Here is a 13084-nt window from a genome sequence, read left to right as displayed (position 1 = left end):
TAACTGTCTTCGCATCCTAATGTCACTACCCAGATTTTGTAGTGCAAGTGAAATGTTTGTATACAATAGGATTGACACATTTGATGCTACATGGCGTAAAAAATGTTACTCATTTATATCCCGTCTATACAAGTCATCAAACAACATTATCCAATCTGTTCTTAAATCTGAAGTGATATTCCGTAGCAGATTCTTTCGCAATAACTTGGCCCGTCTGTACATATAGTCATATTATTCTTTTACTGATGTAATTGTGTGTGTATTTTATATATATGTTGTATATGGGCGAGTTATGCCTGAAATAAAGAAACAAAGTAAAGTAAAAGACCCCTGACCTACCTCCCCTTGACCTCTTGAAAAGCGACTGAAAAAGACGAAGAGTGGTACTGTTACATACTGTACATTTTCAAGGTGAAATAAAAGTTGAAACGGCTAGCGGGCAGGTCGGTGCACATCCACGGGCCAACGTCGCTGAGTGCTGGTTCACGCAGGCCGAGTCGGCACGAAGAGGTTTTCCAACTACGTGTAGTTGCTGTAGTTTTGTAGATGGTATTATACGCCTTGACTTGGCGAGGCTAGTGGGTTGGACCGTCTTTTTTCACAGCCTGAGATCGCTTCTGGACCTATTCTGTGTTTGTATACATCAATGACACTCTAATACTTTACGGTTTAAAATCTATCTTTGGTATAATAGTATGTTTTTAACCTGTGTTACTTTTATTTCAGCATACCATGGATGGAGTATCGTTTTATCCTTTTTTTAAATTTATCAATAAATGAATCATTATTCCCCACCCCTTGGTTGTACCATGCATCCTATAGGCCTTGAGAAAATGCATATCACAATTTACAAGCGAATTGCAATTACATCTTGAGGAATAATTCCCACCAATGACGTCTGAAGGTTACTTAGCGTCTCTGAAGAATCAGCAATTTTGTATCCAACCACTTCCATTGCTTGGCTGCAGATTTCCTGTATCCTGGAGACCTCGTGAAAACTAAGCAGGGACCTCCATTTCCTAGCGTTTGCGTAGGCGTCATGGTTGCCAGTACTGTATGGGCCGTGTCGTTTGTTTTTATGTGTGTTTTCCTTCACCCATTGAAGTACATCACCATGGATTGGCATGCCCAAAAACCTGTACAGCTTCTTCGTTATCAATTCAGGATGATCGGCGAAGTCCTCGTATCGGACCAGTGTGTATCTTCCTTGCCACTGGGAACTCACGTTCTATTAAGTGTTATGACGAAATGAAGACAACAACAAAGTATTAGTTTAAAGATAGAAAAGGGGAATATAGTGTTTTATTTTTATACAAGTGTGCGTAACATCGATACGAGCGACTTCCTACTGAATAATGTTCCACAATTGAACTGAACTGAAATAAGATAAATTCAAAAATGCATGAATATTTATTTACCTTGTTCAATGTATTTCGAGTGATCCAATTGCAGAGTTCTTCGATTTCACTTCCGTTTGCACGCCGCGGCGTATGAAGGTGTATTCTATGGCAAAAACATTAAAGATATATGACTTTTAAGTATGTAAACATTACACTGTTTCCCTTTTATACATAGTTTATGCTAATATAAGGGCGTGTAAAAGTTAGCATCGTAAAGCATTGTTTTTATTTTTTAAGCTTTCAATGATCTGGAAATCGTCTCTTCAATACCAGATAAAATAAGTAATATTGAAAGCTAAAGTAGTTAGTTACAAATAACGTTCACGACTTCTGAAGTGTTTGGGCGAATGAGCCCCCCCCCCGAATGTCCAAAAAAGCCCGATTTAGAAAGAGTTAACATGTTGTATTTTTTATCTTAGTCCTGCAGGTTTTGCTTTTTGTTTTATGTTTTAGAAGCATTATATTTGGGGTTTTAGATTTTTTTAAACTGGCCCTACCTCGGAATGTAATGGATGTACTCTAATGATATTCAATGAATGCTTTACAGTTGGGACAATACGAGTGGTACTACAGCATTGGCTGCATGTCTGCTGTTCTGTACATTTAGTGGTCCTGATTTTTTTTCAGTTTGATATAACTCTTTGGACAAAGGTTCGTTTAATTTTCCACCCAATAATAGCCTTTACCTCCACGGAGAAAGTTATATTATATATGGCAATCACCCAAATTTAAATGGTTAGAAGTGTGGGTTTGATGTATTATTATGACATTGGGGGCGTTGGTTGTGACAATAAATGTGAACAATAATTGCTGGCAATCTAGCGAATTTGTACTGTGATTGGAGTAAAAAAAATACATATTATACAAATTAGGACGGTGTGTATATGGCTTTTAACCCAACCTAGACCGGGGGGGGGGCTAAAAGTGACCGCGCCAACTTTGATGTCACATAGCGTCTGAACGGCTAGCGCTAGAACGGCCAAACTTGGTGACTTTTCCTAGAATATTGTTGGCAACGATTCCCCATCATTGAAATAAGATAATAGTTTTTGGTGTTGCCATGGCAACGGGTTTCTGACAGGCATTTTTTGCTGAATTTAGTACTTTTTGTTTCAACAATAGAATTTTAGGAGTTTTAGGTCAAGTTACTCATGGTTTCTAATATTTATAGCATCCCATATGATTTTATGTAAGTTTTATCATAAAATATGCATAATTTATGCTAATTTAATGACGTCATTAGCCAAAATCCAAGATGGCGGACCATATCACTAGAACAGGTATATACAGGCTATTTTCATTAAAATTCCATCAAAACTTCCATTTCTTTTTCCAAAAAAGGTTTAAATGAAGGTCTTCAGTATGTTTACAATATATTTTAGGCTTTATCATGAAAAAAAGTATTTTTGAAAATTCAAGATTGATGATCCAAGATGGTGGATATCTAAAATATGCATGACGTCATTTTATGACGTCACCGGTGTTGCTATGGGCAACATAAGACTTAGTACACCCTAATATTCTGTCATAAACACTTTTGGTAAATTTATGTTGAATACCATTTACTTTTCGGGGAAAAACCTATCTAGGCGGTTTTGGCCAATAAAATCACATTAATGATGTCATAATGACGTCATATTACGTCATAACGACTTAAAATTGTAGATATGATAAATTTTCACTAGTACACCACCCCCGGTGGTCATACGACATACCGTTCTCGACTTCTAAGGGGGGGGGGCTCAAAAGAGCCCGGTCTAGGTAGGATTAAATGTTGTCCACGTTGCGTGAAGTCCCTAGTGTCAATGCAAAGTCTACACTACCTTTGTCTGCTGAGTGCGGACGACCTTATAAAGGTGTACCTGTATGTACGGTCCTATAACACGAACATGATTTGTTGTTTGAATGAACTTAAAGGTTAAAGGCAATATTTTGTGCACTGCACTGACTTTACAGCAACCTACCTCGTTGGTCTTAGAGCAGTGATCAAGAATATTTGTCCGCAACTATGATTTTCATTATTGTCTTATTTGCCTCTGTATTTATCAAATTTTCAAATATATAACAAACTGAACTTCATTTAGGGTTTTTCCCTTGCGTATGTAAGTTTGTGAGAAGTAAAGTAATCTATACTGAAGTGATTCTACTTGGTAGCAGGGGCACGGGTAATTATCAACAACGTTATTTCTTTCGTTTTCTTCAACATTGCAATCTTTACCCACCTGGATGCAAACGTGGCTCGTGGATCCCTCACCAGGTGAATTATCTTTAGATGGATGGTAGAGTCATTCAGATAGTGTTTTAGGGAGTCAATATTTAGTAGCCGTATAGTCTTCAGTGCAGAGTAGGGTATCCTGTTACAGTATGTTGCCAATTTGGGAACGATCTTCGGCTGAAGTACCAAGCCACACTCTCCAGGCTGACGTTGAAGGACTTCCTTACAAAATTGCATTACGTGTCGGTTGGATCGGAAACTAAACAAACTTCTTGATCTTGTGTACTTACTAAATTCACTAAAGTCACAATTTAAAGTTGCCCAAATCATTTTGGTAAAACTCGTATTTAAGTTAAGTCTTAAATGAACGTTTGGTCTTTTTTCTACGAGCCACAGGGGTTCAAAGATGTAGAAGAAAGAAGGGTTCTGATTAAAAAGCTCCCCCAAAACAGATGATCCCGTCCGCATTTGAGATAGGATCACCACAGCCAGTCGATGAGAGGACAGGTTGAACGTATTTTTACTGCTTTTTCCGTTATCATCAATTCTTGGTAAATTATAAAACGAATTAAAGGTTCCTTTAATTTTTTTTGGTGTGTACTTTGTAACATTACACTGATGAACTTGAATTTTCTTTCTCGGGATCGCAGGCGATGGTAACACCCTAAAGACACCTGACACAATTTCGTCCTGCAAAAAAGTTTCCTGCATTTTAGAATTTTGTCCCGGTCCCCGCTGGCTACGATACACGTGTCCCAGTGCATTATTCAAATTCAGCTGGCCAAGGTAGATCATCATGAATAGGGCAAATAGTACCAGTACAAGCCCACCAAGAAGGTGAGGTCTTGCACTCACTGTACAACCAAGCTGCATCTGAAACACATGACGATTCATTATACAAATTAAGCTCAAATGAATCTTGTTGGAAAGCTGTATATTTTTCTAATAAAACGAATAAAGTAGTATTAATGTTCAAAAACATCTCATTCCAAAATATGTTAAACTGTTAAAAGCCACAAGTTTTGTAAATTAGAACTTTATTTCAATACATGTTATGGAGGTACGAGATCACCGGAGTCTAGATGTAAAATATTTTTTTCAGACCGTACAAAAGTTAATGGTGATATACAAAAGTGTCTTCTAGAGTGGATACATGCAGTGCAGGTATTGTATTTACAAAGCCCATGCTTACCTTTCTAGTTTTTGTTGATGTCGTATTTTTTTTACTGATTAACTTGAATTTTCTTTCTCGGGATCGCAGGCGATGGTAACACCCTAAAGACGCCTGACACAATTTCGTCCTGCAGAAAAGTTTGCTGGAACTTTCACAACATTTGAAATTTACAAAATACGTCATTTGAGCAACCATCTAAGACCTAAACTACATTGTAAAATCTGAAAGATTCAGCCGTTGAACATGACAGAAACAGTCATAAAATAATTAAGATTTTCTTCCAATTTTCTCGTGCATATTTGGAGTTTCACAGTTTACAATAGCGTGGTGCCTAAATCAAGTACATTCGTATATAATTAAGACTATGGATCGGTAAGGAAATTATCGCACTGGTTTAGTTCTACCATATATTTCTACGTTTTTTTTAAAGTTTACCTGTTAAAACACCCATGTCAAACATCAATATGGCTGTATACAGATATATTCTCCTTCATTAAAACTTAAAGAAATAGTTAGGATTAGAACGCCTACTGAAATCATTGAACTTATAAACCAATATGTGTTTTAACCGTGAACTATCTCAACAAGTTGTATTCATTTAGGGTATGCTTTTATTACATACATTTCCCTGTAATTCTCTGTCGCAATCAATCAAATAATAATTAATTCCTTATACGTGAGTTGCAATATTTTGATCTATATAACAATTTAGCTATATCTTTGTTTTTTTCTTTTATCTTTTTTTTCACATTTGTTTTATGATAAAAATTTTTATTATTATTTGTTACGATCAATCTGAAAAGAAAATACGCCTACATACTGTTAGACTTCTACCTTAGTATCCTTCTACCTTAGTATGTTGCTATTTATGTGAAGCATTTAAATCAGTTTATTATCGTTTATTAGAAAAGCAGTACCTAGCCAGGTATACATTGTTACAATTACTTCATTATCGTAAGCTAACGAATGCCTACCAGTAAAAATCGTTCAAAATTGGCTCGTCGTAAAATTTTAGTGCTAAACTAATGCATTATTGTCTTCCTATGTCCATGTTTATCATTGTGAATTGCTAAAGCAGCTCTCAGTCTGGCATCAACATAAGCTAACAAAAAGGTATTAAGGGCAAAGCAAATCAACGACTATGTACACGGAATACATTCCGCCCTACACAACACTATACGGTATTTTGAAGTGTATCTAAATATAGCTTTTTTTTCGACTTAGCAGGGATATTCTGATGATAGCCCTACAATCATGTTGTGATTTGATGAAATCAAACTTACCTTTAGAAAGGGTAATGCAGGCGTTTGACCAGCACGTAGCTATTTGCTACGTGTCAAGGTACATAGACACTAACAAAGTGTGACAACCTTCCTGTGACGCTGCGTTTTGCAGCAATGGTGTAATTATGACGCCGGTAGGTATTTGGCACCCCTCTAACCCATTTTTTTTTACCAAAAGGTCTATACCTATTTACCTTCTGGTAAAAAATGGGCTGGCACCCCCTCTAACCCATTTTTTACCAAAAGGTCTATCACCTATTTACCTTCTGGTAAAAAAAAATAGGCTGGCAACCCCTCGAACCCATTTTTTTTTACCAAAAGGTCTATACCTATTTACCTTCTGGTAAAAAAATGGGCTGGCAGCCCCTCTAACCCATTTTTTTACCAAAAGGTCTATCACCTAATTACCTTCTGCTAAAAAAAATGTGCTAAAGGCCTTTTCAATTCACTGTATGGTTAACGTCACTCGTGGGGTCGTGTGGCGCAGTCGGTAGCGCGTTCGGCTCACCCAAGAGGTCCCCGTTTCGAATCCTACCCGTGTCACCGATCTTGTGCCCTTGGGAAAAGCACTTTACACGAATTTTCTCGCTTTACTCAGGTGGAAATGAGTACCTAGCTCCGGTTAGGGACGTCCCTCGGATAGGACGTAACATGGAGGTCCCGTGTTTGGGATTCTTGAACAAAGAAATACAGTCACAATGCCCTTTGCTGTAATGAAAATTTAGCGTAGGGGGTCAAAATTATAGTTTAGAGGGGGAAATTTAGCGTAGGGGGTGAAATTTATAGCGTGGGTGTCCCCTATGCTTCTTCGCGCTAGCTACAACGTTACCGTAAATCTTATTTGCATTCTCTATTAGTTGTTAGATTCGATCCATAGTAAATTAATTAATGTTGAGACCTCAAAACACACGGAAAAACAAGCTGTCAACAGAAGGCCTAGTCAACAAGATATCTTCCGGCGCTATGCATTCCGAAATTCATCATTTGAGTGCTGGTCACGGATATGACGTAAAGAAGCACATAGATCCATTGGCATTATGGGAAGTGTGAAAATCATCAATACTACCTACCCTGGGTACCATCCTATTTGTATGCCGGGGCTCCCAAACTCGCTACCCTATTAAAGAAATTTAACAATTATAAGCAAGGAGCTTCTATCACCGAATGTTAAAAGCTCCTTTGAACCTCCTTTGAAATAGTACCATGTGGTCATGCGTAATTTTAGGAAGGGTGAATATTTGCTGCACATGTGTTTCAAGAATCTTTCAAGTACAGCCAATTTATCTTGAGTACAGCCGTTGAAGATGTCATTTTTTATAATGGCTGTGTTTTCTTCAAGGCCCCAGTCTGTCAAAGATAAATGAACAACCCGTTCCTTGGGCTGTGATCCCTGGTGAGATAAGCATCACCACATCCTGAGAGGGACATTAGGCTAATGAAAAAAGGAACCAATCACCAAGCACACCCGGCTAAAATCTGACCGAATATTGAATTTCCACTGCGACGGTTCATCTCCAGACTATTTCTAATTAGCCTCTACCAGGCTTGGGGAGGCGGCTAGAAAGTAGAAATCGGCCAAATAGAGAGATAAGCATGCCGTGGGAGTTTGTCCGTTGAGAGAACATTTCGCCGTTTAATTGGATAGAACTAATACTAACAGGGAAAACTGTAAATATTACAGTACTTCTCGATACACATGTTGGATCATGTTGACAATCATGTAATTGTGGGAGTATCCACTGCTCATGAGATCAGCCAGTCTGACGACAGCAGGAGACACTTTCAATGCTCCCTTCCGTGTGTATATATTTTCTTAGAGGCGTGCCAGAACTAAAACTTTAAATCTCATAGGATAGAGTTCTCCGTTCTTTTTTAATATCGATGACCACAAAACTAGGCTACCACAAGCACACACGCAATCCCTGCCGTTTGTTTGTTTGTTTCACATAACTGGTAAACCGGCTTTAGGCGTGACACACCAGTTTTGTACATGTAGGTACCACTCACAGCGGGAGGGTCCCCTACTCTTTTCGATAAGTGCGTTGGGATCTTAAACGTGCGCGGGGTGTGGCTCTCCCCAAACACGGGAACTCCATGTAACGTCCTATCCGAGGGACGTCCCTAACCGGAGCTAGGTACTCATTTCCACCTGAGTGAAGTGAGGAAAGTCGTGTTAAGTGCTTTTCCCAAGGGCACAAGACCGGTGACACGGGTAGGATTCGAAACCGGGACCTCTTGGGTGAGCCGAACGCGCTACCGACTGCGCCACACGACCCCACGAGTGACGTTAACCATACAGTGAATTGAACCGGCCTTTAGCACATTTTTTTACCAGTAGGTAAATGGGTGATAGACCTTTTGGTAAAAAATGAGTTAAAGGGGGTGCTAGCACATTTTTTTTACCAATAGGTAAGTTGCTGATAGACCTTTTGGTAAAAAAAAATGGGTTAGACGGGGTGCTGGCACATTTTTTTTACCAGGAGGTAAATATGTGATTAACCTTTTGGTAAAAAATGGGTTTGAGGGGGTGCTGGCACATTTTTTTACCAGAAGGTAAATATGTGATAGACCTTTTGGTAAAAAATTGGTTAGAGGGGGTGCTGGCACATTTTTTTTTACCAGAATGTAAATATGTGATAGACCTTTTGGTAAAAAAATGGGTTAAAGGGGGTGCCAGCACATTTTTTTTCCTGAAGGTAAATTGGTAAAAGACCTTTTGGTAAAAAAATGGGTTAAAGGGGGTGCCAGCACATTTTTTTACCAGAACTCTATTAGTTATTATTTATCATATTAGCACTACGTCCAAAAAAAAATTAACTAATGTACAAAAATACAATTAACACAGCTTTTCGGGCTTAACACATTTTTCACCCACAAATAAAAATACGTACTAAATAAACGTACTAAATAATCAAGTCTTATTAGTGATTATGGCATGTTACCATTGTACTTGAGCAATTCAGAAGGCCTCCATTGTCACATACCTCCTCGTATGATCCACTACCCTTTTACGTTCAATGTAGGTACAAGACAGGAGCAGATGAAAGGCAATGATGGCCCGCTTCAGCAGCGGTGACATGCGGTTGAGGAGAGAGAGAGAGAGAGAGAGAGAGAGAGAGAGAGAGAGAGAGAGAGAGAGAGTCGTTGATTACCACCTCATCAGACTAGCCTTTCGGCAGGGTCGACTGTAGAAACTAGCCTGACTACAACATGCATGGGACATACTTTTGGAGGAGACCCTACTAGCCCCTAATAGCGAGAGATTGCATACACTGGTATATATGCTGTTGCTCTGTTTTCCAAACAACACCTTTTGCCTTAAGTAAGAATGACAAAGTACATTATAAGGTGAAAATAAGTCACCTTCCTTTTAAGAACTTCTTCGCGTTGTGTTACTTCAACTGGCCAGTTACATCCGGTAAATAAATGTAGCCTTTTTGATGAAAACAGATAAGAAGTAACGGCACTATTAAGCTTATCCTTGAAGATCAGAACAGATAAGCGGTAACGGCACCAGACTGCGTGTTCTAATCTCCAAGCAGATCTTTGGCCGCCCTCAGAAGTCGCGAACGGTATATCGTAAAATTTTTCAGAGAATGGTGTACTAGTAAAAATTTATCATACTACACTTTTATGTCGTTATGACGTGATGTGACGTCATTGTGACTTCATTAATGTGATTTTATTGTCCCAAACCGTCTAGATAGATTTTTCCCTAAAAACTAAATGGTATTCAACATAACTGTACCAAAAGTGTTTATGACAGAATATTAGAACCTAGTCTCTAGTCCAATTAAATTCTCCTGTCAAACATTTAAGGTATTTTACCTAGTATCTAGTACGAGCAAACTTACCTGCCACACCTGTAAAGTTCTTAAGGTAGTGTGCAGTCCATAAAAACCTACCTATTACACCTGTAAGCTACTTTATTCACATAAATACAAAGATACAGAAACACACAATGTGACATGAAGGACAACTATTGCACAAATATGTAAATTTTAAAATAAATAAAAAATACACAGTGTGGTAATTTAAATCTGATCTCAAACCTGGCCTTGGTCTTTTGAAAACTAAATGTATTACTTTGTTTATGTTTATTTTGTAGAAATACAACGTGAAGGTTGATACACATTGTAGTCCAAGGAAATTTACCTGTCACAGAAACGACTCGACTCGCCTAACAATCCTAAATACCAGTTACTTTATACACAGCATGATCCACAATATTCCCAACCCAATTGCGTGATGAAGAAATGGATTATAATTATAGGGTAGAATTTTCGGGACGCTGGCAATACATAAAAAAAATGAGCCAACGCGAGTGGACTACATTAGGAGTCTTCTGATTTTCAGAGATAGTAACAGTAAAGAGACTGACTCAGAATATTTTTAGGTACAATTCACCGTACGGCGATTAGATCGTTCCCGCCGTCACATAAGCGTTAAAAGAGCGAAGATCGCAATACTAATGCGAAACACATGTGATCGGGAGAGCGGTGCCACAAACATAGAATTCAATACCCCGTTTTGACTGCTACTTACGAAAAAAAAACATTAGGTAAGGAAAAGGAGGGGGAACCCAGTTAAACTGGTCCTTAGATTTAGATCCGTCGCCAGGTATCGAGGGAATGTGCAAACGTAGTATTTCTGTATTCTAAAATATTTTTTGGGGGGATTGGAGAAGTACAAGGATATATTCAATGTCCTCAAAATTAATAAAAACAATGACTTGTAAACCAACAGAAAATATTTCAATGTAGAAACACATCGAAAGAGTACTTAACCACTGCCAACAATTTATAGCAGTGAGATTAATTAATAACTTTTCGTGGCTACAGGTTTCTGACAGGAATTTTTTTGCGAAAGTAATTTGACTTATATTTTCAGGCTTTTATGTTAATTAACAGTTATGTTTTACAATAATTATAACATATTATATCATTTCATGTTATTTTTATCAATAATTATGCATAGTTTATGCTTATTTGATGATTTTATTGGCCAAAATCCAAGATGGCGGACCATAGTCTTAGATTAGGTAAATTCCGGTTATTTTTTTCTTTAATTTTTTTTTACAGAAAATGGTAATTTAAACCTCTCTAGCCTATTTCTATTTTACTTTGAGGCTTTATTTTTAAAACAAAAGGTATTTTCGAAAATTCAATATTGACGATCCAAGATGGCGGACAGTTTAAATATGCATAAGGTCATTTTATGACGTCACTGGTGTTTCTAGGGGCAACATATTATTAAATAGACCTTAATATTATATCATAAACACTTTTTATAAAACCTGTTTTATACACCATTAAGTTTTAAGAGTAAAACAATTTTAGGCAATTAATCGCATGAATGACGTTTTTATGACGTCATTTTAAGTCATAATGATATCAAAATTGTAGATATGATTGATGATTGTTTAAAGTTAGTTTAAAGTAGACACGCAGTGAAGCTTGTCACGTGGCGTCTTTGAAGTGTGACGTCAACACTGGGTCAAAGGTATCTTCTAGTCGATGTCGGCCCCCGTCGCGGTTCATTGTAGGGTGATGGGCTCTGATGTATATGGCTTCCTTTACCCCTCTTAAGAAATAGTCTTGTTCAGTGTCTAAAATCCTTACAGTGTCAAGTGAAACAAAATGTCCGGGTGACTCTATGTGGAGAATCCCTAGAAATCACCAGGGTATGAAGAGCACCAAGAACTTCGTCGTGACCGGCACCCCGAAAAACAACCTATGTGGATGTGTTGAGAGACCTCTGAACTGGCAGAGAACAGTTCGCTAATAACACTGCTACCCACCCCTCACTTCGGTGGTATCGTTATATTGATGGCACCCACACGAATTTAAAGAAAATAACATGCACAGGAGTTTACAAACTTTCTGAACAGTTTAGACCCTGACATTAAGTTTACTACTGAGGAGGAACAGAACAGATCTTTACCCTTTCTTGACACCCTTACAGTGATACAGGAAGATGGGTCACTACAGATAAGGACTTACCAGAAACCTACACATTCGGATCAATACCTAAGCTTTGACATCCACTTGGGCACAAACTAGGGGTGGTTAGGACTCTATTTCACAGAGCCAACACCATAGTATCAGATCCACAGAGTTTAGAGACCGAGAAGTCCCACCTGACCCAAGCATTAAAATCGTGTGGCTACCTCCAGTGTGACCTGCCCAAAACCACGCAACACCAAACCCTCAGCAGGAACAAAGTCCAAGGGGTTGGTAGTCCTTCCATACATCAAGGACTTGTCTGAAGCTCTCAGGAGGATTTTCATTTCCCACGGGATTGCAACTTGTTTCAAACCAACATTCGTGTTGCGCCCAAGGACAAAATTCCTAAAGGGAAGGAGTGTAGTGTCAGCTTTTACATCCCCTGCCTGGGCAAAAACAACAAGGGCCCGCGCCAGGAAACGTACATTGGGGAAACAGAGAGGTCTCTAAAAGCAAGGTTTCAAGAACATATATACAAAGTAAATTAGTCTCTCATAAGTCACACCTAAGTCACTCATGAGTCACTATCTCTCTATATATATATTTAATATATAGATGTATATGTATATATATATATATATATCTTTCTCTCTCTCTCTACATGTGTGTGTGTGTGTGTGACATGTAATTGTAAATAGTACATTTACTCGTGATCAATGAATAAGTGACTCATGAGTGACTCATGAGTGACTCATGGGTCACTCATGAGTGACTCATGAGTAACTCATGCCAGACGATCTGCAGCATCAGTCGTTCTCTGGGGGTCTGGCTGGGAGGCGCCTCTCGTGGCTGGTACAGCCGATTCTGGCCCGGCAGGCTCTGCCGCAGAATCGACAAAAGTACTCCTGTGTGGCGCTTTTATCTGCTACGAGTCCCTTTCGTCTACTCCTTGCATCTGCCTTCCTGGTCTCTCTGGCAGCTTTGAACAGTTCTGTCCCTTTGTGTATTGCTGCTCTCCACTTACTCCTATCACTTGCTACCTTCTCCCAGGACTCAATGAAGAGTCT

General features: G+C 38.6%; 1 protein-coding gene across 1 annotated transcript; it reads right to left on the bottom strand.

The window, feature by feature from the left end:
- Positions 1-328: 328 nt before the first annotated feature.
- LOC109472099 (carbohydrate sulfotransferase 1-like) lies at positions 329-4326 on the bottom strand. Its single transcript, XM_019771671.1, has 4 exons — positions 4295-4326; positions 3623-4162; positions 1419-1503; positions 329-1228 (listed from the first exon to the last, which is right to left on the bottom strand). Exons 1-4 carry the CDS (start codon positions 4324-4326, stop codon positions 848-850), a joined length of 1038 nt encoding a protein of 345 aa, XP_019627230.1. The 3' UTR covers positions 329-847.
- Positions 4327-13084: the final 8758 nt, after the last annotated feature.

This window comes from Branchiostoma belcheri, unplaced genomic scaffold, assembly GCF_001625305.1.
Source record: "Branchiostoma belcheri isolate BF01 breed outbred unplaced genomic scaffold, Haploidv18h27 scaffold267, whole genome shotgun sequence".
NCBI lineage: Eukaryota > Metazoa > Chordata > Leptocardii > Amphioxiformes > Branchiostomatidae > Branchiostoma > Branchiostoma belcheri.
The sequence above is the reverse complement of the archived record's forward strand: the minus strand, read 5'-3'. Positions and strand labels throughout refer to the sequence as shown.